Source organism: Nasonia vitripennis, chromosome 1 (assembly GCF_009193385.2).
Source record: "Nasonia vitripennis strain AsymCx chromosome 1, Nvit_psr_1.1, whole genome shotgun sequence".
Taxonomy (NCBI): Eukaryota; Metazoa; Arthropoda; class Insecta; order Hymenoptera; family Pteromalidae; genus Nasonia; species Nasonia vitripennis.
In genome coordinates, this window is record NC_045757.1 from 13432801 (window position 1) to 13459835 (window position 27035).

General features: G+C 46.6%; 2 protein-coding genes across 9 annotated transcripts; one reads left to right on the forward strand and one right to left on the reverse strand.

Moving 5' to 3' along the window:
* The first annotated feature begins 1575 nt into the window (after positions 1-1575).
* Positions 1576-4146, forward strand: CPR16 (cuticular protein RR-1 family member 16). Its single transcript, NM_001167839.1, is given in 2 exon segments — positions 1576-1678; positions 2425-4146. Coding segments are annotated over 2 exon segments (396 nt in total). The 5' UTR covers positions 1576-1663; the 3' UTR covers positions 2806-4146.
* LOC100115303 (sodium- and chloride-dependent GABA transporter ine) lies at positions 4037-25983 on the reverse strand. 8 transcript variants are annotated; one of them, XM_032602332.1, is made up of 15 exons: positions 24840-25983; positions 18955-19418; positions 18029-18473; positions 16695-16927; positions 12779-12969; positions 9727-9861; positions 9354-9579; positions 8917-9184; positions 7952-8180; positions 7463-7575; positions 7243-7383; positions 6964-7164; positions 5974-6156; positions 5277-5411; positions 4037-5186 (listed from the first exon to the last, which is right to left on the reverse strand). In XM_032602332.1, the coding sequence occupies exons 2-15, from the start codon at positions 19392-19394 to the stop codon at positions 5148-5150; spliced, it is 2979 nt and encodes a 992-aa protein (XP_032458223.1). In that variant the 5' UTR covers positions 19395-19418; positions 24840-25983; the 3' UTR covers positions 4037-5147. The 8 variants fall into 8 exon arrangements, with proteins under 8 accessions (XP_032458223.1, XP_008208842.1, XP_032458222.1 ...); XM_008210620.4 differs by having other exon boundaries at positions 24832-25983; XM_032602331.1 differs by having other exon boundaries at positions 18955-19423; positions 24832-25983.
* Positions 25984-27035: the final 1052 nt, after the last annotated feature.

Genomic DNA, 27035 nt, shown 5'->3' on the forward strand with positions numbered 1-27035 from the left:
CACTGCAGCCGATAGCTTCTCCGACGATGCACATTGCGCAATCGTACATACGACGCCGACGACTATCAGGCGAATTCGAGGCGAGGCGCGACTTGAGTAACTAGAGAATCGAGCCGACTCGGCTCCGAGGAGTGTTAATTAATTAGGATTGATGAGGGGGATAAAGTTATGGTTTTGCGAGCTGGTTGAATGAATGGAGAGAGAGGCGCTTTTCGATTTGCTCGATCGCGGATGTTACCTTGCAAGGTAACTGCCCTGGGCTATGTGTCAGTATTTCTTTGTTTTTGCTTTGCGCAAGAGTTCGTTGAGAAGTTAATTTAATAATAAATAAAAAAGACAAACTCACCGCACCGTATTATCTATTGCTGCATCTATTGTCTTTCCCGCGCGATGAACATTATAATTTCCAAGAGCGATCTCCTTATAATCACAATAGCAGTGAATCACAAAGACGCAGCTCCATTTCCCTGATTGCGGTGCAGCGCATCCCTCTGTCGCCTGGTAATCGTCGCAGAGCTGAGAAAAAGGCTAATAACCGATCGGAGACATCCTCTCACGGCAGCGTCATCCGAGCTATAAATTCTTCGCTATAGGCAACAATATAGCCTCTCCCCTCGTGTGCATCGCGCACACAGGGAAAAATTCATCCCAGAACGAGACACGCGAGGAAAATATATATATATATCTCGCTGATCCGTAGCGCGCGTTACTTCGCTTGCGCGCATACAGGCGACGTATACGCTCACGAGCGCGTCCCTATCCCAGTGGAGTATCGCGAGACAACGCCTGCCACGGAGGTATGTGCAGTAGGTGCGCTTCGCTCGCTTTTTACCTTTGCTCTCTGCATAGGTATATACGTGAGCACCGAATGTTATCGAGTGCGCTGAGGTGATTGTCATAATTCACCCGAACTCGACGCGCCTACATGCGGCAGCTCTTATCCTGTGTTAAAGGTTGCTTATATATGTGTAACAGAACGTGGGCTGCACGTAAGCTTTTTGCTCCTCTTTTTTCAGTCCTGAAGGATACATCATCGATGCGAGCGGATTATTTATTCGACTGGCTGTTTTCGCCGCAAATTCCCTCGATTTTCCACCAGAGAATGTACAAACGGGGTTTACACGTAGTCTGGTTCCAAGTCTGCAGAGTTCGAGGTTTGGCTCGAGAGATAATAAACTCCCTTCTGGAATGCGACGATAAGGGTCCGCAGTACATAGCGAGTATACGTAGCTATACATGCGAAACAAAAAGCTATGTTTGACGACGACTTGGTTGGAAATTAAGTAATTTACATAACGAGCGGCCCGTGCGCTGTGCTCCTTTGTACAGCAGCCACGAAGTGCACATATCGGCGCTTCATGCGACGCCGCGGCGATAGGCTCCTGATCTTCTCTCCCCCGCTATAGAAGAAGCGATAGAAAAAGAGATAGAGAGAGAAGGAGCAGGGGAGAGAGAGAGAGAGACGAGAGATGCACCTCAGGGGGGAAGGAGGCAGGACCAGCGGGGCCGCTGCGCCGGCGGGTATATATAAGGCAGCACACGGCTGCTGGGCTTCGATTGTGAGCAAAACATCTATTGACTTTGCGCCGTCGCCGGGCCTTCTTTTACTTTTCGTGTCAGAGTGCAGATAGACAGACAGACCATCTCGCGCAGCAGCAGCAGGATGAACGCAGCACTGGTAAGCGACGCGTCGCTTTCTTCTTGTTTTTATAACATTTTGAGTTTTCCTGTGACGTATCTCAGTGCGCGCTTCTTCATTCGAGAGTGCTTTTTTCGTAAATGGTGTTGAGTATAAGAGCTTGAAAGATCGTAGAGTGAATTTTAGTGGTTTCGAATGTACACTTTGTAGATTTGAGGCTTTTTCGATTGAAAAATTCGATTTTCATTTACTTTTGCCCCTTTTTTTATTAGCTTTTTACAATTTCATTTAAATATCCGAAAATCCGTACCGTCTGCCAGAGTACATTCCACCTGTTGCTAAGCGTGTTTCGCAAGATTAACGGATTCACATCGAATGGGAGATTTATTTCCTTTTAAGCTATGGGAAGGTTGAGAAATACCCTGTCAAAGTTCACGAATAGATAGTGTGGTTATAATGTATCTGTGCATTTGCAAGCAGATTCATTACGTACCTAGTAAAACACTATTTTAACATATTCCGTATGTTTCTATTGACACATGAATACGTATAAAGCGCCTTATGTCGTGAATTTTGATTGATTAAACCTATTCCGCAATTTTCATACCATCGAAGGCAGTCGGATTTTTATTCCAACATTTAAGTTTTTGCGTTCAAGCTTTAGAGCTTTATTCGAGAAAATTAAATCTATCGCTTTTGTCATTTGGATTTCAATGCTATTCGTGAATAATTTTTTTTCGATTACTGTACAGTTACTGATTACATGCTTCATTATTATTTTCCAGTTATCCCTGATCCTCTTCGTAGCCTGCGCCGCAGCAGCGCCAGCGGATCCGCAGGTGATTCCGATCGTGAGCCAAACGCAGGAGGGACCTAATCCCGACGGCTCGTACAAGTGGGCCTACGAATCGGGCAACGGCATCAAGGCTAACGAAGAGGGCCAGGTGAAAAACGCTGGCTCGGAGAACGAGGCTATGCAGGCCCAGGGCGCCTTTAGCTACAAGGGTGACGACGGCGTCGACATCGCCATGACTTACATCGCCGACGAGAACGGCTTCCAGCCCCAGGGCGCTCATCTGCCGACGCCACCACCCATTCCTGAGGCCATCCAAAGGGCGCTCGAATGGAACGCCGCACATCCCGAGCAGGACGGCGAGAAGGCGTAAGCTCGATCCTCGATCTGCTTAATGGATCGTCGTGAATGTCGAGAGACGCGATCTTCGCTGGATTGGATTGGTCGATCGCGCGCGGAAATTCGGTTACACGAGTATCATTGACGTACTCGATAACCCGATCTCACAGTCATCTATATACACTAATTGCTGCTTCTTCTTACTTTTATTTTATTCCTGTTGGACGTTGCGTTCGAAATTTTCCGGAGAGTGATTTTTTTTAAGTGTCGTCGAGACCTGGTCCGGTACAAATTCAGTGAGGTTGGAAAATGGGCCATGTGAAGTTGGATTACTATATGTGCGTCGCGGGAAGACAGTGCAAAGAAGCGCGGATACGAATGTCGGATAGACTCTTGTATACGGTGGTTCATATACCAGTGATTGAGAATCAATTATTCTAAATAAATATATGTGAACATTTGCATGGTCGATTTTCTACAAATTATCCACCTGATAAATCTATTCTACTATTTAGACACAATCAACTCTTAAAGCATTCTTTTTTTACGAAGTGATTTCTATACGCATAGTGTTAGTATCTAACACTATAAAATGAGCATGTGTGGCGGGTACATAATATTCTCAGAAAATTCTTTAAGCAGCCATTATGAAAGCACTTAGCCTGCGTAATCACTCAAAAAAGTAAACAAAAAAAAAAGCTAAAAGCAAAAGTTCTATTAGCTCGTTTATTTATTCATCCTCACTTTCTAATTATAACTTCCCGAAGAATTTTGTAAACTTTGTAGTTACTGCATGAAGATTGACTAACACTTTTCTCACTTTTTTTTTCTTTACGCGCACCAATAATAACACGGGACGGAAAAAATGGAAATCAATTATTGATCAAGCTTTTAACTTCACTGGCCAACGTCAACGGACTTGCGTCAAAACTCACTTTATCTACATACTTATTACTTATACTCCCGCTTGTCTATTCAAAACTTTGTACATACTACTTTATACATTATATTTTATTACCGAAACTATAAAAATGTACTTATAATTAATATATATTGCAGATGTATATTACTCTATTTTTGTATCGTATATTTTACTCTACGCATATATGTATCACTGTGCATTACTCGATAAAAATATCAACGTATAATATAACATATAGTACATATACGCGCACTCTATGAGTATATATGACATAGATGAGCGTGAATATTATTGCGAAGCATTCGCTCAATACGAGCGCGAAAAGCAGAAAAAAATACAGGCGTATAACGAGCGGTAGCTTTATCTACACTTTCTTTTATACAGATATATAACCTATGACACAGCGCATGGTACTGTAATTGTATATTCATATGAAATAAAACAAGTTGCATCCCAAGTTGGTTGACGCCGCTGATTTATCGCCCGATTGGGACCCGATGACGACGACGACTCGTTTTGTATGTCGCCGCCTGTGCAAGTTCTTCTCGTTTTCCTTCGCCGTTCAGCTACTTGAGCTCGCAGCATTAGGTACACGATGAGTTATGCAAATCCTGGGAGATTTGTTTGTTTGACTTTCCATTTACCGCGCTATTCTCGCACCTATTGACGATGAACTTTTGACACTCTTGATTATCTAATTAATTTTCTTGGAGGATGTAATTTGCTCGGTTTAGTAAGAGCCTATAAAATTGGCCATTGGCGCCGTCGTTTGATAATCAAATTCTTTAGTACTTTTTTTATTGAAAAAATAAAGTTTTTTTAATGATTTTTTCTTCAATTATATAATGAACACTTGATTCCAATGATATGTCTGTATCTCGCTAATCTTCATTTACAAGGTACAGAGTATCTCGAGATTTATAATAACAATAATTGCAGCAGTAAATTCATTCAGACAAAAACTGTATTTTGTTCACAAGAAGAAAACACTTGGTATTTCGTTCTTCGATCTCTCGCGTATCCACGCATATCATCACCATCATCGTCAACATAGTCGTTCAACAAACCTAAGTAATTAAATTATCTCATCGATCTATAGCGCGTGAGTCGCTTCGTTTACTCTTAAAATCGCGTACGGGCGACGTTAAAGCTGACAATCGGAATGTCTAAGGAATAAAGAAGTAAAATTTATGTAACTGAAATAATCAGCTCGTCGTCGCCGATCTCCTCGTGAGTAAACGAGGAAATCTACGTTTATTTTCATTAATCTTGCTAGGCTCTCGGAGCTCATCGGGTGCCGCGTGAAGGCAATTCCTCGCAGATCTTTTGTGGAAAGTAGTTGCGAGAATCCAGCGACGGGATGCTTCAGCTCGGCTCCGATCTTCGCAAAGAGAGTGATAGAGAGAGTAAGAGAGAGAGGAAAGGTCCTTCTATAGCCGAGCTTTCGTCTCGACTCAGGGCTGTACTTTCGGCGGTTGGTACGTCTGCACCACCTGTAATCAATTCGATGAATGAATTTTCTGTGCCGATACGTACCAAATAGGTTTATCTACGTTTCTAATTTAATTAGTTGTAGATTTCACCTTAATGACGTTGTTCATCTCGTGGAGCGGCTCCTTGAGAACGTCGTCCTCATTACTATGCGACGGCTCGGTACAGTACTCCTGGCCGCAGATCTCGCACGCCTCGAAGTCCGGCTTTATTGAGTTTCGCAGTTTCTGCGGGAAGAGAAAAACAAATCATTTTAAGACGGCGTTATACAATGCAGAGAATTTTTGAAGTATAAGGTGTGGGCAGAGTGCCGTAATTGAGTGGCCGGTCGAGTCGAGGCGACTGCGATTGTAATGAGGAACGGGACTCGGTCGTTATGCGGCGACACGAGAGGCTTTTGTTGATGAATATTTTGGCGAAGAGGATGGCTAAAGTGCTGTTATGAGGTTAGTTGGTACAGTCAGCAGGCAAATTTTTTCTGGTTTTTTTTTTTTTTTTTTTTTTTTTTGATAAGTTGTACGTTGTAACAATCCACTCGATGAATCAATCCACCATGTGGACTTATCCGTCTCGGAATCATCCACTTGAAGTAGCTTGGCAAAAGATGATAATTAATTAAACGTTCGAGCCATAGTACTGAACGTCGAACAAATTACAAAAGCACTCATTGTTTGTACTGTAATCTATCATTTTGATGAAACTCTTGGATCCTTCACACAGTAAATCAAACGGTTCTTTGCCCAGCGTGTCCTTTGCCCTACGATAATTACACCAAGCACGCATACTCACTTCGGTAAAAGTGGTCCCTTCCGCTTGTACGAAAACGTAGATGGCGAAGGCGGGAATGCAGACTAGTGAAAGCGAGGCGATACCCCAGCCGATGGCCTCCGCCCACCAAGGGTACGTGTATTTGCCGTCCGATCTCGTGTAGTGAGGTGGCTCGTAATCGATGAGGCTGAACACCCACACCGCCTGCGAATAATCAAAGTCGTTAGCCTGGTCCTTTGTCTCTGAGTTTTTGGAATCTATGACGAGATCAGGATTCGAACGAGGTGAAAGACCCGTTGGTATGAAAAGAAAATAAATGTTTACAACATTCTCTGTATAAAACACAGATACGCAGGTCAATCAAACGGCCGTCGCATTCATCAATAACCGATCATTATGCGCATTGCGTGTAGACAGCATACACAGTTTCGCGTGTCCATATGTATACAGGCGGCCAGGAACTAAAATGCGTACATGCATTGTGCGGTAAAAGAGATTGTAATTGCATGTCCTGGATGCCGTTACGTCACGCACGTGCGCGTTTAACACGTCGCTGCGACGACGACACGCTTAATTAGCACCCACCATTGTGGAACACAACGAGCATTCGAGAGTATAGAGCCACGCAATGCTTTATCGTAAATCAGAAATTAATTATAGGGCGGCCGCCGATCGTTATATTGCTCTACTCGTTATCTCAAGTTTTTAGGGCGTAATTTGCCCTGTTGGAATATACGTTTTCACACGTATTTAAACTGCGATGCTTCAAAACTTTCACGTCGCACGTATAATAACTCTTGATTTCAATGGAAACAAAAATATATAGCTTAGCTGAAAACGATAATCACGCTTACGCAGCAACGAGTCGTCAGAGGAAAACTTGCCGAGAAAAGTGATGCATAATAAAACATTCACGACTGATAAGTAGTGTGAGTCTTGTATGGTAAGACGTGGAGCTGGTAAGATTCCGCTGATCGTGCGACATTCTATCGTCGCGGCGGAATTACGTACCATTATCAGGAGAGGAGACGCTACGAGCCAGCAGAAGCGAAAATATATCGACGGCACGCGGCCAGTCATCTCCTTCACGTTGCTGCACAATCGACGCACGCCGTAGAACCACGAGATGGCGATGACTTCGAAGAACGCCAGGAACATTATGGATATCGAGGCGGCGTAGTGGTCTATCAGCTGGAAGAAGTAGATGCCACCCTGAAAATTAACGTGGAATTTGAAATTAGCAAAAAAATTTATTGTTAATAACGTATTAATTTCAGAGCTTCGACTTACCTGTGTTATGTTCGGCAAACCGAACAAGAAGGAAACTATACACACTAGCAGAACTAACATCTCGTGACACAGGAGGTGTTTCTTCACCCATTTAGGAAAGCCGTCCTGTATGGACGTGACCACTACCTCGACTATCGCGAACTGAAACATTAAACAGAGCCGAGGTTACGACATCGCATTGCCAAGGTCTACGTAAAATAAAAGATACTCGAACACAAACCTGGCTGTTAAGTGACAAGCAGACCAGCATAAAGAAGAAGAGCATTGCCCACATCTGTGGCCATGGCATTTTGGCCAAAGCCTGTGGATAAACCACGAATACCAGACCGGGTCCTTAAACGGAAGTTATACGTTATCTTTAAAGCATCGGGAGAAGCAGATCTGTGGATAACATCGATAAAACTCGATGAGTATCGCTGTCGCCAAGACACACGCTCGTTAAATTCGCGGCCGACTTTATCTTTGCATTAATTCTCTCTCGATACCTCGTGTACATACGTGTACGTCTCTTAGTAAACGTCAATGCTCCCGCGACTCACGTGTATGCGAGTATGATTCCGGAACCGCATCATGCAAATACTTTGTCACCAAGATTATCCAATCCGCCGTAATCTACGTGCCGCTGCGCGCGTGATAATACATAAACAACAAAGCCTGCAGCGCGTGTCATGATATTGTATACACTGTACTGCTAGAGGAGCAAACGTACCATCGCTGAGGACTTCCGGTACGGTCATGTTCTGTTCGACGGCGATGTTGCCGATCGTGGCGAAGGCGAATATGCCGACGAGCAGACAGCTGCAGGCGTTGATCAGCGACACAGCCACTGTGTCTATGAGGATGTTGTTGTGGAACTTGTTGTAGCTCGCGAAGCAGATCATCGACCCGAAGGCTATGCCCACGGAATTGAAGATCTGCGCGGCTGCGTTAACCCAGACCTGCAAAAATTGAGGCTCTTTTAGACATGACATAAGTATACGTATTAGATCGGAAGTCGATATACGCACGAGCCGCACTCGTATTTTCGTTGCGCAACGCGAAAACCTCGTGCGTCATATTTCGATAGTTTGGCAAATTTGCGCGTTTGATTTCGACTAAAATGCAAAAAAAAAGTCCAAGGTTATTTCCTTCCTTGAATTTCTTTTGTTATCAAGAGAGTACAATAACCGGTAGCCCGCTGCGCTCGTGCGCAAATTATATAAGGACGAGAACTGCATAGAGGGGAGAAAGAGAGATGGAAAAACACAAGAGTAGAGGCATATCAGACAACGCCAGCAAATTGCACGCTTTCGGCTGCTGGTTGGATCGATTGAATTGGAAAACGACTAATTACGCGCGCAATTCGTATGGTTTCAGCACATAATATACATTTATATAGAGCGCATGTGCGTCGCGAAACGACAGGCTGCATTTCACAGCACGACCTCCATTCGGGCGCAGTTTGAGATCAGGAATATCGTGCAGAGTTTAACGAGATAATGGGCCGTCGCAAATCAGCGACATCGTGCTTTCCGCGTGCGATGAGCTGCTGCTGCTGCGCGATCATGCACACGCTGCACACATTGTATGCGAAACGCGTGCAGTGCAGTGTATGCATTTGTAGGATCTTTTGCATAGAAGAACGGGAGAGAGATAGAGAGAGAGAGAGAGAGATTTATAGACGATGATATTTACCTTGGCGTCTTTGAGCAGTTGCCAGTCCGGCCGAAAGAAGAACTGGAGGCCCTTGTCAGCACCTTCGAGGGTGAGGGACCGGGTGAGAAAGATGAATATTAATAGGAATGGGAGTGTTGCCGTGAGGTACCTGACGCGCGCCGACGACTTTATCGACTTCCATATGGAGAAGTACACGATCACCCAAGCGCTTATCAGGCAGGCCGCAAGCTCCCACCTCAACATCCCGGGCTCCTCGATCCCCGAGCTTATCTGCAGCACTTTGTTGCTAATGGACCACCACGAGACGGTACAAGCAACCACGAGAACAGAACAGACAGAGAGACCTTTTATAAATCTCGCGAATTCAAGTGGTGACCGTTAAGAGAGATGGGGATGACTGCGTGTATGTGTGAAAGAGAGAAAGAGACAAGGTGGAGATTAGCTTTGATCTTTACTCAAAAAACTCAGCCGAGGGTATTTTCGGGTGCTTCGGCCGAGTGTTGTTGTTGTTGGTCATGACGTCGGCCGACCAGCAGTCCGGCGAGTTCCACTTGTTCCGGCACCTCGACCACGGCTGTATGGGCTTGCAGCCCGTGAAGAAGTAGTAGATCGCGTAGGCAATTATGACGTTGTGGTAAGTTGACATCAGGAACGATATGACGACCGACGACAGGCCCGCTCCTAAGCAGGTGAACATGACGATTAATTGACGTCTATAATTGCCTTGCAGCATGGCAATGCTCGCTTTGAACTTCGCTCAGTCCAATTCTTTCAATGACGAGCGACTAATGCATGCGACTACTGAAGCTATACGCAGCTGTGCCGTACCTTTGAACAGAGGACAGATCTGTCCGAGGGCGCCGATGGGTCCGCGGCGCGTGAACTGCCCGATGCTCAGCTCCATGTAGAGCAAGGGCACGCCGCACACGATGAGTATTAAAAAGTAAGGTATTAGGAATACGCCTGCAAGAAGAAAAAGAAAACAAAACAATAAGCCATAGCCGCAACCTCCAGCTCTCGTTATTGTCATGCGCGCGAAAACAAAGGTGACGAAAGCTGACGAGTCGCACAAAGACCCTGTACACGATGCCTCAGATAAGGTCTCAAATATTTGGTCTCACGTCAGAGACGCCTGATCTTTCATGGCGGTATAACCGCCTAGCGATAAGAGCCTGCTCTCCGTGTTTACTCTCGTCATCTGGCGCTATGCTCTCGGCTGTCATCGCTGCATCGAATTTATTGCGATCATCCAGACTTTCCTGCTGCTGCTGCTACGTCACCTTTGTTTATAGCGCGCCGGCCTTAGTTTGCGATAAATTTTCTCTGGGTGTACGTCTTAACGTCAGGTACGCGAGTGATCAGCTGCTGCCGCGATGTATTTGTTTATAATACGTCTTTATAGTTGAGCTATGATGCATGTTCGCGAGGTAAACAAACGCTATAAGCTATTGCTGCAATGCTAAGACTATTAGGCGATTACACACGAGTCCATCGATGAAATTTATCTATCTGTGTCATAGATATTACCAGACCTTGATACAGGCCCATATCGCGTTACAACGACGTCGCGAACTTTCTCAGCCGAGGGCTATGTCACACAGCAGAATCGCGAAATCTGACTTTCAAATTCGAGAAACCGGTACCCCCGACGCGCCCAAATCAATTGTAAAAACTTCGAAAAAGAACAGTAACGACGAGTCCTCCACACACATACCCAGGCAACGATTCCCCCTTCCTTTCATTCAGCAGCGCGAGGAAGGCCAATCGCTGATAAGCAGAAGGACCGCCCCGGTTAATTATCGGCTGCAAGGGCAGCCTCGTCGGAAGTGCTTCTCTCCTACTCCCATTAAAATCTCGTTACGCACACGCGAAATCCAGCAGCTACTCGAGTTACCCCCGCCGCTGATGCACTTGGAACTTGATGCATGACCCTGGCGGCTATATGCACGGCCTTCCGCGGATAAACGGCGCGGCAGCGCAGCTAATCCGGATTCCGGCTCTCGAGGATGAAAAATTGGCGCCGATTAGCCAACGCTTGGATTTCCGTACGGACGCGCGCGTCTGAGAAGTGTTGGGTGTCGGGGAATATAGTCGAGATTTCATATAATACGTAACGCGCGTCAGCTACGGGCAGATTAATTAAACGCGTACGCGAGGATTTTTTCTCTCGCTGTCTTCTAACAAGAGGCAGGATGTCGAGGATTTGAGACACGGACTTTTCGGGGTTGCGCAATCGATTTCGGGATATTGGATTATGTCCTCACAGCGACTTTTTTCATGCTCAATTAGGAGACAAGTGTACGTGATTCGCGGTTGTTTACTCGATTGCGTTTCCACGCGCCGTTTTATTAGAGCCGCGCGAGCGCGCGCGGTAATGCGATCGAGGCTCTGCGGTCGATTCCGAAAAAATGCCTCGCGGTTTGGCGTAACGACAGGAAGACGATTCTGTGTTTTCCAGTTTTTTCACAACGACCATGCGATAATTCGATCTCGTTTCTGATATTTTTCAGTCTACACGACTCTCGTGAAATAAATCCGATTCGCGCAAGCAATCCGTTTAACAGCATCAGCAAACGCGGTTACAATAGGCCTACGATGACAATGGCATCTTCTGAGCGCAGCGTTTCTGCAGAGCCGATTTACGTATACGCGAAAGATCCGAGCCATTAGAGCTTGCGCAATAATGGCGCGCGGGTAACTTGTCTGATCGAATTACTCCGCCGGTCGGCCGCTGCTGCACCAGTGTATATAGCGACTCGAGCGAAGCTCGAGGGAACTGTATCGTTGTATAATCCCGCGCCGGAAATTTGAATTTATCAATTATTCCTCCTGTCCAGACGAGTAATGAAATCTGCCGCGCCGTCGTTAAAGCACATCCATGCTCTCTCGGCTCTAGTCCGAGTAGTCTGCGAGAGCAATTGTTCTCGCGAGCGAGCGCGATAATGCACTCTAACGTCGTTCCGGACGCTCTGTAAACAAAGCCGGCGATTTGCCATTGCCAGCACTTAAGTCGAGCTTTAAACTTTGTTTGACGGCTGTTTGTTGATTTTGATGATTATGCTTCTTTTTACGTAAGAGAGTACAGTATCAATTTTTAATTGGATTATGAAGTACGACTTAAATGTTTGGCCCGTATAAGAGCAGCGATAAAAGCCCCAGGTGCTGTTGAAAAAACCAGATCGCGCTGGAAAAAGCACACTATGCAAGTGCGAAAGCCATTAAGCCGTGCAGTCGTCACCTGTCCCCAGTCGGGGACAAATTGAACGATCCTTCGCGCGAGACACATTAAACTGGCGCCCTTGACTCTCGATGACATCCTCGAATTTGCGTAATGTCGTCGTCGTCCTCCTCTTTCGCGGTGATATAGGGCGAATTCTAGAGAGATCATTTTTGAGATCTACAGCCTGTAATAATCTATTTTTGATGCGCCAGAGTAAATCGAATTTTGATGTTTCATGGACAAAGTGATGAGAAGTTAACGATGAATACCTCGTTTTCATATGATATCGGATGAAAATAGAAGAAAACGACGTGTTCGCTTTGATAATCCATTTGCATAATCAAAGTAAATTACATTTGCAAAGTTAACGTGTAATATTTTTTTGCCCGGACTGACGCAAGCGGAGCCTCCGCCAAAGTCATCGAACAAAATAGTTCGGCTTTGACGTAGGTCTTTATCTTCTTTTTACGATTTCGCATTGCAACGACCCGCGCGAGTGTCCGGGGATACTTTAACACCTAACCATTTGCATCGATTCCCACAACTATATATTAAACGAGCCGCGTAAAACGATCGAAATTCTCCGCGCGCCATACTCGCGCGTCATCTTCGCGCGAATTGAATGACAAGAATAATAAAATAAAAAATGCAGCCTCTCACCTCCTCCGCTCTTGTAACACAGATAAGGAAACCTCCAAACATTGCCGAGTCCAACCGAGTATCCGATGCAGGCGAGGACGAACTGTACCTTGTTCTCCCAGTGTGGTCGCCTTGGCTGTCGATACTCGCCCGGGTCCTCGGCGTCGCCGTCGTCGAAGCTCGTGCACGTCGACATGTCGTCCTCCACCGGACTGCTCTCATACAAACAATGTTTCCCTCATATTAATAGCAGTTTTTTCTCCTCGATCTAAATACTATATGCGGAAGATTTGGGATGCAACAGTTAGCGGATATGGATGAACTTTTTATGAGCCGACTATAATTGCAGGTTATCGCGATACAGGAATTATGTATGATTTGTAGGCCGAGCAGCTTGCATGAATTATCGATTAATCCGATGATTCTAGGCTGCTCCTGCCGCATATGAAATCGACACTGCTCTCAGTGTCGTTGGATGTTCGGGCATACGACAGAGAAGCTGCGCATTTGAAAAGCCGCTTGAATGGGCGAACTCGCAACAAAAGCGGCGACCCAGAAAGCCAGCTCGAAAATTCGCGGCTACAGAGGCGTCTCGGACGCGGCGAGAAACGACTCCATCCGCTGCGTACGAATCGCGTGTCGCGCAATTGCGCAAACCGTGTCGGCTTCTATAAGACACTCGTCGTCGCGCGATACGCCACTGTATTATACTTACGTTGTGACGCTGGAGCGCTGAATCCGCGGGGCGCGAATAAGGAAGCGCGTGCCAAGGACTTTGGACTTCATCTTATGTGTATGAGAAAGAGCCAGATAAATTAGTCCGGGAATTCCACAGTTGACTTTTCGATGGATCTAATCGATTCGCAGAAATCTGCGAATCGAAGGATATCTTTTGTGTTGGTTTAGGAGAACACTTTTTGATTCTTCGACGAGGATGAACGTGTTGTCGAGGGAGACGCCACGATTTCAGAGGATACACTGCTCGGTCATTTTTTTGAACGTTCTTGAGACGAGTTTTGCGGTTGAAATCTTTGTTTTTACTCTGTTGAGAGTTTTTGGAAATGCACGAAATTTTTTATTTTTCTTAACGTGATCGCCGAATGACTTCGAGTCTAAACCATATTATCATGCAGATGGTTGAGAAAACTTATAATAGTATTCAAAATTTTAGAATACAGTATTTTTCTGCTCATGTTTACGCAACGACGCACAAGAAGTGTTGAAGAAAAAAAATCACTTCGCTACACCAGTTCTCCGGAGAACACCGAACGACCGAGTGCAGCTGCTCTTGGGCATCCCGAGCTTTAATATGAGGTTTCTACTATACCCACGATGACAAAGCTTTATAAAGATGAAACTCGAAGAAAACAGCTAGTATACGCCCACCAGCAGCGAAAAATACCCCCATATTAACGAAATAAATTGCCACGGACAGCAGTGCGGGGAAATACGCGAGAACTACGTCACACGGCACACAAAATTCTCGACTAAACCGGTGCCCGTTCGTGTATGATTGCACTTAGCGCGGGATAAAAAAAGACGGGATTTACTCGGCGATGCAGTCCTAAACAATAGCACGCGCGCCTCGCAATTTGCTCGAGAAATTACCGTTAATAATCGCCGGTCGAACGTGTGTAGCGAGATGAGTTTCGAAACTATTGTAAATATTTTTCAACCGAGATATTTTTGCAGTTCTGGTAAATAAATTCGTCGCGTGGATTAAAGTGGCTGTGTGAACGTTACGAGGAAATTCGAAAAGAAACACTCGCCGTCTATTTATAAAACAAGATGATAATATAAATAAATGTGGAATAACATTATGGCGGCTCGCGTGATAAACGTAAATCATTTTTCATTCAGATTAACGAGAGAGTAAAACACGCAAAACAAAATAAACTGGCTTCATGGTACGACCGTACAAATATTGGCTTTGGAAAAATGAAAATAGAAAAGAAACTTTTGTATCAACAGAATCATTGTCGGTCGGCACTGAAACTTTCCACAAATGGAGGAGGTGCACGATTAGCTGGTGCGATACAAAAAAGCAGGTGTTGGAAAAAGAATCCAAAGTCTTGACAGGTGGATCATCGCTTTATGTTAGGTCGTGATTTATAAGACGAATGTCCGTGAAGTTTGTCGTTGCTACGTACACAGAGGAAGATAGATAGAGAGAGAGAGAGAGAGAGAGAGAGAGAGAGAGAGAGAGAGTGAGAGAGAGAGAGAGAGAGAGAGCCGAACAGCTGTTACTCAGAATTTTCGTTTATACAAGAGCTCGTGGCGCCAAAAGACAAAGGATGTCGAAATCTGCTCAGCTGCTTTTCAAAATGAGCGCGTGCGCCAAAACTGAGACGCCTAATTCCGTGTAGCCTTTGTGCAATTCTTTTATTTTTAACGGTGTTTGCTTTGGAGGACACGTTGCGCTCTTCTGTGTATTCGCTTATATATAGCCGGATTTCTTTCATTTTTCAAGCAAAAAGTATAGAGGTCTAATTCGATCCATCAGCGTTTGCGTGGATTTCAATCAAAACATTGGTCGTCAGCCAGACGGATATTTATACGCGGAAGAAGACAATATTTACTCGATAACGGGTATAATTCCCGATAAAGTCGCGTGAAATTATTCAACGTTTTGGGCAACCTTATATGCTGCCGCGATTTTTATAGGCGGTTTCTACGTCCAAGACCAATACAGACGGATCGAGAAATTTTCCATTCCTCTATTTCCGACACTTCGGATTACTTTTTAACGTTACGCCGTAGACTAAATAATACGATAGTCCAACTTTCTAAAATGAGCCACAACGATAACCTTGTCACTCGACGATTGGACGAAAAAATTTGCAGCTACAACCTTCGCCAATCTCTCTATATGCAAATATCACATCTTTGCTTGTCATCAATCAGCGTGCACGTGATGGGCGTCCGATTCGCCCACTCCCACGAGGCAATTTACATCTGTGCGATCGATCCGATATCTGATCGAAACCACGTTTCAATAATAAATGGAAAAAAAGAGATCGTGTCTTCAAGGTCACGCGGAAGCGACAAAGTTCCTTCACCTTTCCTCGCGTTGGAAAAAGAGGATGAGGCGAACAACGTGGCTTTATAAGCATCGCTACCGGACACTGACCCGCGATGTGTACCACTCGCTCGTCACTTCGAGTCCGGTGGAATCACGTAAGATCTAGAGCACACACGCGCGTCTACGATATATATTACACTCTCGTCGAGTGTATGTTGGGCGAAGAGTGAGCGAGAGGCTGTTGGTACCGAGTATAGAAGAGAGGAGAAAAAAGCATTGTGGAAATTGCGAGAGAGAGAGAGAGAGAGAGTGTGTGATGAGTACACGGAGAAGCACGTGGCGCTTGATTCCTGTTTGTTCGAGAGTCGACAGCCTGCACGGTATTTCAAGAAAAACGAATTTTTCACAGATTTTTTCTTTTTAACTGATTAACAAAGTTTACGCAATCCGTCACGTAAGCTGCTATATTTTGGCTGAAAAATCTCCGAGAGGATACAAGCGCGCGCGTCACCGAGCGTTTGTATTTTTAAAACGCCCGTTGCACGTCACGTAAACTATCGTAGTACACAGCGTCGTCGCGATAATCGAATTTTACGCGCGCAATTTGGCGTCTCTCGTTACGAAACCTCGATTTTCTTCTCGATGCAGCCGCTCGAGCACATTTTCGTTTGGCGTTTTCGTCATTAGCGGAGCAAAGCGTAAGAAGAAATCATCAAAGATCGCCGAGCGAGGAGTGAACAAAAATACTTCTTCGAGCACACAGGCGCCTAGGAAAGCTCACGCAACATTTTTACACTGCCATTAGACGCGGAGTCTATAATCAGGTGCGAAAACGAGGAAGAAGCGGAGAAAAAAGTCGCACATCCTCGAGCGGCGCGACTTAGGTAACGCTGTGTTTAGTCAAGATAAACTCACGTAGGTGGATGGACCATGTTGAGGAGCTCGGAGGGCGAGGTTGGTACCCTCCGGATGGTGAGCTTTCTGCCGTCAGACGAGCCCATCCCGATCGATGCCAGAGAGCGTATCGACACGGAATCCGGCGGGTAAACTCGTGCCGCCATGTTCACGCTGCCGTTTTCCGGGAACAGGATCGAGCCCCAGCTGTTGCACGCGTTCACCGGGTACAGCTGCTGAGCCTGCTGCTGGTGCTGCTCCGGAAAGAATCAAGTGAGTTCAATAGTTTCCGAACGATTTACGCAGCTGTGACTATCCTCGCGAACAAGTGAAAAGTGGCTCATTTTGTGAGTCGTGCGCGCACGAGATATGGGTAATAAAGAATATGCTTTACGTTCTCTATACTTATCACAGAATTCGAGCAGTAAGAGTTATTTTCGAAATTCACATCGCGAGCGCTGTATTTCTGAAACTCGAGCTTTGGAAATATAGTTGACGAACTTTTCATTCGATGAAGCGTGTAAAGTGTTTCGATCGCGAAATTATCGCCCTTATCGAATTTATGCGCGAGAAGTGCCAAGTCCCGCCGACGTAGTCAAAACCGTAGTGATGGATGCGCGTGCGTCTTCGCGGCTGTCCGTCAAAAGCAAAAAAAAAAATGATAGACACACCGAGAGGCGCCAAATTCAAATCACCACACGCGAGCGATTTCGCGAAGCTCGTCGAACTATTGCAATCTTCACTCTCGAATCGAAGTATTTCCAGCGACGACTACTTTTATCTTATTAAAAATACACCGATAAGAAGCGGTAGATAGTCTAAGATCCCGTGTACAGCGCACTTTGGACGGCCTGACGATAGAACGCGAAAAGCTCGAGGATATAATTCAAAGAGAAAACAAGCGTTGCGCACTACGAACGACTGCTCTGCTCACCGGTCTACAATTCACGCAGCACACGGGGCTCGGAGAACAGCAGCATGACCGACGTCTATCCTATCGCGCTATCGGGCTGCAACAGCGACCGCGGGCACACACATAGCCCAAGCTAGCTCTAACGCACGAGAGAGAGAGAGAGAGAGAGAGAGAGAGAGAGAGAGAGAGAGAGCCCAAGCTAGCTCTAACGCACGAGAGAGAGAGAGAGAGAGCCCAAGCTAGCTCTAACGCACGAGAGAGAGAGAGAGAGAGAGAGAGAGAGAGAGAGAGAGAGAGAGAGAGAGAGACGAGCGACACTACAGGCAGCTGCGCGTCGCGTACACTAACCAACGAACCAACCAACCAACCGGCCGCAGTCAGTCGTCACTCTATACTCTACTGCTCTGTTCTATCGCAATACGAGAGCGTCGTCATCATTTACCGGGTGGCAGTAGTGCTGCTGCTGCATTAGCTGGATCGAGTGCTGATGCTCGTCGCTGGCCGAGCTGGACTTGAGCGAGCGCATGCTGGGATGTCGGCTGCAGTGCCTCGAGGAGACGGGCTCGGCCGGGGTAGTCCCACGTCGGTGGCTCGTGTACCATTCGAGAGGCCGGAGCTCGCGGTGGTGGCCGTTCGCCGTGGCTGTGGGAGGTCGGCGCAGCGGGGACTTCTCGTGGAAGCTGTCCGCGCTGTCGTGGAGGCTGCTGCAGGCCGAGCGCTTGTTCACCGTCGGACTGTTGCGCCGACTGCTGCCTCGACTTGACAGCTGGTGGGTCGTCCTCGTGGTCGGCGAGGTCGAGGCCGAGTCTGCCGAAAGGAGACGACCGCGCTCCTCGTACGTCGAGTCCGAGTCGTTGTCCGCGTGGCTGCTTGCTACGCTGCGGGCGCTGTTTTGGGTCAACGTCGAAATTCTCAGGTGAATGACTCGTTTCGGATCATGCGAAAATGCCATAGCACTCGAGAGTCATTGAAGTCACTCGAGGAGACAAGATTTTTTACTCTTCCGTGCCCCGATCTAGATCTTAATGGACTAAAGCGTACGATTTCGGCGTCTCCTATTTTTAATTTAAAACGCGCGATTAATTGTCGCGATAAAGACACGATTTTTCACTTTGAGCAATCTATTAGATATCAATTAGCGTAAAAATGCACAGTCAATGCTTCAAAGCTACAATCGAATGCGAGCGACGATATGAAAAGACACTGACACGATTACCTTGACTCGGCACTATAATATCGTCTACTATATTGCTCAAGTAGGAGATTATATAGCTTCTAAAAAGAATATCCAAGACCTGATAAATGCACTATTTATCTCTCACTGAAAGTTTCCAAACACCGCGTAATATACCTGCATCCAGCACATACCTGTTCGGGCAGTCGTTGTCCAGATCGTCGGAGCTGTCCTCCTCCATCATGGTGCTCATCTTCCTCAAGTGACAGTTTGTCTTGATCACGGGCACGGGGACGGGTATCCTCGTGAGGGGCAGCGCGCTCTTCTCGTTATGCACATTCTGGGCGATCACAGCGTTCTGTAAATTCTGAGTAGCAGGGGTAGACTCGGGGCTGGGTTTGGCAAGCACGCCGTTGACGGCCGGACTCTTGGGCTTGACGTGGACCATCGTGAGTGGCGGGGACGGCGACGATGGCGGCGAGGGCGAGGATAAAGAGCTGCTACTGCTGCTGCTGTTGCGGCTGCTCGGAGGCGTTGGCGACGTCGCGACGACGACAGGAGGATCGACGACGACGTCGGGACTCATCGTTACCGGCGGCTCTTCCTTATCGCTCGGCGCGCAAATCGGCTCCATCTTCGCATGACGCGTCGTCGTGACCTAGGCTTGCGTGAAACAGAGAGAGAGAGAGAGAGAAGGTCTTTCGTGAATACCACGCGAATATACACGTTATATTACACGCAGTGCGTTTACATGGACAATATTTATTCTACTATACGTAGCACAGCACGCTCAGATAAAACTTATACACTTATATTCGTGGAAATGCAAGAGCTAAAGGATGATGCGCCGTCTGTAATATATGTGGGTTAAGCAGAATGAGCCGAGCACGGCGTAAGACCAGTGCAAACAGCGGAGACGAGCGTTTCCTTCAACGCCCGTAGAGGAGAAGCAGGGACTCGATTATTACAATACCTCGACAATTGTGTAAAGCTCGAGCGAAGCGAAGTGAAAGATCGGCGGTGCTTTGTCGTCGGCGAATTGCATAATGGATTGATCTGTTTATCCTGATCGACGTCGCGCGCTGCAGTTTGTTTACGAAAAGACAAGTGCCGATATAAACGCGCAAAGCTCTGCAAACACCAGTCGACGATGCTCGATTGAGAATAGGGAAGTGCGAGATGCTGAAGCTTTGGCTGACTCATTGGTCATCGATACTCTCGATCGATTTAATCGAGCAATTACGCGCTATATGGCCGATCGATCGGCGCGAAGAGCGAGCGGGGGTTACGAGCAATTTTTTCGCGACATTACTTATTATTAGTGCGTCTATGAAAACGCTGGTTTCTGATGTGATGACTCGAGGATGCAACTGCTTCCAGAGCAAATGGCTTTTCAATGAATTTCGGATAATTTTAGAACACACGCGATTAATGATTTTGCGTCTGCATGATCGCATACAATCTATTCTTAAACGAAAATAAAAGATGATTAAACAACAGATTTTCGACGCCGTTCTCGCGCCTAATCGAGCGTGCAATTATCGCACAGCTTGCTAAACACTCGCGAATCTGCATAAAAGCCCGCGTTGATATGATTTTGTGTCGCATTACAAGTAATTAACGGCCACCTGTACTTATTGACGTCACACTCGTAAGCGAAACGAAGCGAAACTTAATGACAACTTCTCGCGGTAACGATCTCATAAGCGCGAAAATGCAAAAACACCTCGACAGTAGCAGTATCGAAATCCACGACGATCTCTCTCGGCGCATCGACGATCATCGCTACTCGACAGCTGATTCAAGGACGCGCATATATGCACCACTATTATTGCACTTTCATCGTGACAATCGGCGTCACTGGGTTATCACGCGCGCGAAGGAACGATTATACGAAAAAAAGCCGAGTCGTTCGATAAAGGCCAAAGGCACGAGGCTGCTGCTGTTGCATTCGCTCTAGAGCTTATCAGGGTACTGAATCGTTATCGGTGTGCAAGGCGATTATGCGGGTGTGTGTGCGAGTGTGAGATTCCGTAAAGATTATGTTTTTCTCCGCAATCAGCAAGGTTCTCGACGATGATGGCCTGTTACGACACAGTTTGGGTAACGCTGCGCGGCGGCGCGGTCTTGTTATTGTTAAAATATGAGGGGGAGGGAGAAAGAGACTATCTTTTGTTGCCTTATATCTCGTTCGGAAGTGATATATGGACGGTTTTGAACACGCTCTTTTTTCCATGGAAATGTGCAAGGACGTTTTGTATTTAATCGGCTTGTTTAATAATAGAAAAATGATAACCGTATAATAGCTACAATAAAATATACAAAAATGGCGAAGTTATGCTTGCACAATGATGTACAACCGCGGATTCTCTTATAAAAGCTTAGAAAATCAAAATCACGATCTATGATTACGAGGAATCTGAAGAATAATAATTATCTTATCTATATTTGCCCACTTATTAAATAACAATCAACAGTTTGAATTCGCCTAATCGACTCTGTTATGTAAAGCGCTCAATTTGTTGAATAAATTAAAACTCGTAAAATTCAAATTCCACCAGCTCGACACGTGCACTATTGTGTTTAAGCGCGGTGCAACTTGAAAATTCGAGATATAATATAATTTCTCGGTCGCTGCGCACACTCGATGCGCGTCGCAGGTAGGTCGATTTTTAAGGGCAGTGAACGTGAGCAATATAGTTTCAACTGCTAATCGGCCGCAGTTCTGCCTCATTAAGAAATAAAGACGCGATAATGTGCGCTAATTTTTTCCATTATCGCGCGAATTCGAGTGTGTAAACGAGACTTGTAAGAGCGTGTCGTACATTCACTTCGGACGCAGGTGAAGCTGTACAATACACAAGAGCATATATCATTATGTTTGGTGAAAAAGCCTGAATAGTTGTAGCCTTATCGGCATCAAATATTTTTCTCTCGTCAATCTTATGCTCGAATGCTTTCGCGTTAATCGATTTTTCGCAAACAATACAGGTTTTCGTACAAAGCGATTGAAGCAACATCTCATCCAGACAGCAGGTATGATAATTTTACAGTTACAATCATGCCAATCATTACGATTTATAATCAGCGCACCTTTTTTCTTGAGGAAGCGTAGCTCTCCGACTAACAACAAAAAGAAAGCGGCAGTCGCGTCTGTTTACGTTTTTTTTTTCGTTCACCCGTCGCGCAACGTTTTTCTTCTGGCGATCGCTCGTAAAACAAATCGGAACGTAACGACGAAAGCCGCGCAAAAACAGACTGGTCTGTGTACGTGCGAATACTTGTCGCGCGACGCAAGAGTGGCAATACGCGCGGCGAATGATAATGCTGCACTTGTCCGCGATAGGCCGCTGCACACCGTCCCCTTATAACCACTTTGAATTATGGTGTCGCTGACAATTGTCTGGTATACGTGTGGTATAGCCTCGAGCCGAGAAAGCCTTTTACCAAGCGCGTAGTTTTCCGTACAGGTGAGAAACGGCTTTGTTAGCGAGCGACTGATTGGACGGTGACGTAACTTTTGCAAAAGTATTCTTTTATCTCGACTTTCGAGAAAAAAAATTGTTCATCGTCTCCGTTGTTCTGATTGAATACTATAAAGCCAATTATCGCGGGGCAATAGCTAACGAGAAATTTTCCCAAACGCTGCGACGGAAAAGTGTCAGTTAAGTCGCTGCATTCCTGAAGCGTCCTCTCCCGTGTTTTTAGCTTAATTTCCGTATAATTTAGATCGGACGAAGCTGCCAGTCTTCGGATTAGTGTGAGTATTATAAAACCGAAATTGAAAATGATACGTTTCATTAAAGAGATCCACCGCATCGAGATGAATCATCGCCCGCGACGGTCACTTCGTGCGCCATCAACGCTTCGTTTTGCGGTGACTGCATTAGTCGGCCAATGGACAATTATAACGTGAAAATTAATCGCGCAAGATGAAGAGTTTCGATAAGCCAAGATTTCGTTCTCGAAAACTACGTTATCTCATGGCGACTGAAGATGCTCGTAAATTAAAAAAAAAGAACGTCACATTTAATCCCAACCACTCACACAATACCGCCGCGTGCAAAGCAAAGATATCGATAAAGCTCCAAAATATACGAAGCTCTCTCCTTCTCGCGATAATATGCAATCTTCGGGGCGGCCGTCTAACAAACAATATTTATTTCCCAGCCGGCAGGCGCTATTTCGAGAATCCATCAGAGAGTGCTGTCCGGTTCCCGCCAGAAAAACCTTTCGAAATCCAATTTTTCGCCAGAGCCGAAATCGCGCCGACCTGCATAGTTAGAAGGCTAGACCTCGCTCCCGTCTATACCACGCTCTATACCGCGCTCGTACATAATATTCTTCCGGCCACGTGCGTCTTTCTTCGCCGCAGCCTCACGCCCACGCTTAATTCCATCAGTCCGAGTCGTTGGACTCGATCAGCCACCGCTTTGATGGCGAGCGCGTTATTGTCGCCTGAGCGATTATATAGGCTGCGTTTGCCGGCTGCGATGATGATTCACACGAGAGGAGATCACGGGATCCTCTTTTCTTTCTCTCTGTTTCTCTCTAACAAAGGTGGATGTGCAGTTGGATACTTCGGAGGCGACTGTGCGCGGTTATTCGGATTTTTATTAATGAAAGTGAAGGAGGAGTAGGGGAGGTGGCTGCCACTCGCGATTCGAGTATTAATAGATGAGTATATTTAAGCCGGACCGATGGGCAACAAAGTGAAGTAGATAATGCGGAGGCTTGGCATGAATGTAAGTTTTCTCAAAAGTCGTAACGCTGCCGCGATGCGGGTTTTATTGTTAACGCTTACCCAGCTCAGCGGTTTATTTAAACGTGACGTACGCATCGGAAAAATTATGTCAGTGTGTGCAATACATTGTTTTGCGGCGCGCGACTCCGCGTGTATAAAACCATAATCAATCATCCCTCCTCGTAATAATCAATCTCGTCAAGCTGTTGTAGGCAGAAGGAGAAAAAAACTTGTGTACAAATTTTTCGACGCGATTCTTCAACGCATCTGTTAATCGCGTGAGTCGTCCCTGCTATCGCGGCGAGCTCTAAGCAGAAACGCTAAAAAAGCCATTACGCGGCGAGAGGCGCGATACAAAATCGTCGGCGGCACATTTTTCTTATCACGCGGAACATCCCGTGCGCTGTCGTCCGGCTGTATACAAAAGCACAGTGTCCCCGTGTAGAACTCGATCAGCCGGTGTAAACAACGCGCGAAGGTGTATCTCTCAAAGAGTAGCTCGACTTACGTGACGGTCATGTGTGCATCTCCAGAGCAACATGAATGAAGATTACGCGCTCATTAGAATTACGCTCTTTCGCGTAAAGGTGTGCATGAATCACGCACACGTGCGCAGCGCACTGCAGGTAAATTGACGGACACGAATATCCAAGAGTTCGGTGTTGCGCGAGCCGAGGAAACGCGAAAATGTGGTATAACGTCGTCGTGTCTACGTCAGGTGAATCAGCTCTGTAAAAGCAGCGGATTTTTGATAATTTCCGCGTACATCACGCTGCGCATACGCGTCACTGAGTCGGTTTTATTTCCGCGCGGTCTGCTGGAAGCGACGAGCAGTGCACGCACCTGGTATAGCGAGCATCGAAATACGAGAATGAAAGACATCGAGTCGGGACGAGGAACTGATTTTCTGCCGTTTGATAATCGGAGGAAGTGAATCAGTGCTGCGCGGCGGTATGTATATGTGAATATCGGCTCTTCGCGGAATGCGCCTTTGACTCACTTTTACGCGCGACGTTTGCATAGCGGTAATCCGAAAATTGCAGGCTACGGTTCGCGCAGCGCGTGCACAATAGGTGATGCCCTGCTCAGTGCTCTTCTTTCCTTCGCCTGAATATTTACCAACAAACTCGGCTCGCTATGTGAGGGAGAGCTTTTTGATTCGCACGATACATCACAGTACAGTAGCGTGTCGGACCAGAGGAAAAGCGACGATCAGCTGTTCTGCAGGCGGCGGCGAAAATTTCGACCCAGATTCTATATACAGAAGCACTCGGAGAGCACGGCAGAGCACACGCACACACGCAAATAGAAGCAAAAGCCTACATACCGACGTACTAGAAAATTATACGCGCGTCCGTCATGACACACGTGGATGGCCCGACGCTCTTTTCTCTGTCTCTCCTGCAGCACTTGCGTCCACTATGTTTTATATACGTATTTATATAGCTATACGTACAGCACTCGCACACACGCACTGGTACGAACGCACAGTCGGCACTGGTCACACGTGTCTCCTCGTCATGTCTACTGCTAGCGGGTCGGCTCGTCTCCAGGAAAAATCGCGCTGTCAAGATACTTTGCCACGCGGCGGCGTCGACGACGATGTGTCCTCTTCTTCTGGCGCAGTGTCGCACTGTAGAGCGCGGAAATCGAGATCCGATCCGCGCACGAGAGAGTCGAGGCGAGCCGACGACTAGCGTTCGTTATTCTACATGCACGGCAGCTTGCCTCGCCGGCGGGCTGTGCTGCTGCTCTCTCTCTCTCTCTCTCTCTCTCTCTCTCTCTCTCTCTCTCTCTCTCTCTCTCTCTCTCTCTCTCTCTCTCTCGTTCTCGCTCTTTCTTTCTCTTGCTCGTACGCGAGCGCGGAGGAGGCGAAGAACGCCGCGCGCGACGCGCCTCGGGATCGCCTCGAATCGGAGCTGCCGCCGCCGCCAAACTAGCTCGCTCCTTGTCGCCCGCATCTCTCTCTCTCTCTCTCTCTCTCTCTCTCTCTCTCTCTCTCCTTATACCTCGTATCTCTGTGCGACTATACACACGCGGACGCACGTATACCCGCGGTGGCACACAGGCGCGCGAAAAAAGCGCACGTTCATATTTCGTGCATGTGCGGTTAATCGTCCCTCTCGCTCCCGTATCGCCGTGTCGCTCTATGCGTTTCTCGCTCTAACATTCCCGAGTGTAGTGAGGTACGCCTGCGATTATGCGCTCATGCATCCGTGCGTGCACAAGAAACGTCGATAAAGCCAAGCGGCCTTGTGTGCGCGTGTACTCGTGACTTCTCCTATGTATATATACCAGGCGTACATAACTCGCCGCACGCTCTCCGCTTTGCGTTATAGGTTCTTTTCGCGCTGTATAAGTATAGAGGCATCGCAGAGATTTCGGCCAACGAGGCCACGTACGACTGCTTTCAAAAAGCCCGCGCTCAGCTATGCTCGCATGCACGACGGCTGTATGTCGGTGTGTACCGATAATAGCCGCCGCGGCAGTGTCTTCTCTCTCCGTCCTTATATTTCGAGCGCGCACTCGAGAACTCCGAGTCGGCCGGTTGTGCCTATATGTATAAGCGACGTGTGCGGTCAGCTCTACATGCAAAAGAGCGGCGGATCTCCGCAGGCGTCAGTAGTAACGGCCGAGGACGGTTAGACGACGCGAGCGCCGCACGTCCCAACCCAAGTATGAGCATCACTTATACATACACACGCATGAGTTCGTGCTGCTGCTTCTTTCTCTGCTCTTTCATTTTTTTTCCTTTGCCCGACGCGATGTCGTTTCCTCTTTATCTCACGTACGACGCCGGGGATATACGTATATCGTCGGTCTTCTTCGTCTTCGGTGCGCGGATAACTATATGGGTATCTGGCTAGCTATATACGTACTTTAACTGGGATAATAATAAAGAGCTCTCTTCAGGGAATCCCTTCTATTTTCGAAACACACACGACGGCTTTCTCTCTTTCTCTCGGGCTGTCGTCGAAGTGTCTGCTTTTTTCTGTGCCGAGTGCTTGTGCGCCGCTTTGTGTTGTATGTTATACTTACGTTTTGCGCTTACGTTGGAGGCGTAAGTGTACGAGCGCCTACAGTGAGACTCTTAAATAAACCGAGACGGCTGACGGTACTGCTTTTTAATTGCATTGTCCGCTCGAAATTTAGATGATTCAGCGCGTTAAACGGGGAAGTTTAACAAATTCTATTCTCTGTTTCAACGCTCATCTTTTTTCGCGCGAGTGTGTGCTTCGGACTGGGTAAAGAACTGCAATGCTGCACATAACTCGATTGTTTGCGTGTCGCATTGTGCTTGTGTCGTACTATACGATTTGGTGAATAAGTATAATTAGATCTCCTCTTCAAACTATTCATTTTCCTGCTCTGCTTCTCGGAACTGGATAATTTTACGCACGTTTGCTATCCGATTTCATCCGGAAGAATGCGAAACTCGCAATATGATCGAAAATCGAGCAATAATCTAAATAGTGAGTCTAATGAAGACTACAAAAAGTGCGTTCGATTCATCAATTCTTATGACTGATA

What these genes read in the sequence shown, in the direction of transcription:
- LOC100115303 (XM_032602332.1), bottom strand. Translation starts at nt 19,394, where the DNA reads ATGGAGCCGATTTGCGCGCCGAGCGATAAGGAAGAGCCGCCGGTAACG. An exon ending in AACATGGTCCATCCACCTAC is followed by an intron (nt 12,970 to 16,694) that starts GTGAGTTTATCT and finishes GTATGAGAGCAG; the next exon opens with TCCGGTGGAGGACGACATGT. An exon ending in AACTGCTCAAAGACGCCAAG is followed by an intron (nt 8,181 to 8,916) that starts GTAAATATCATC and finishes CAATTTTTGCAG; the next exon opens with GTCTGGGTTAACGCAGCCGC.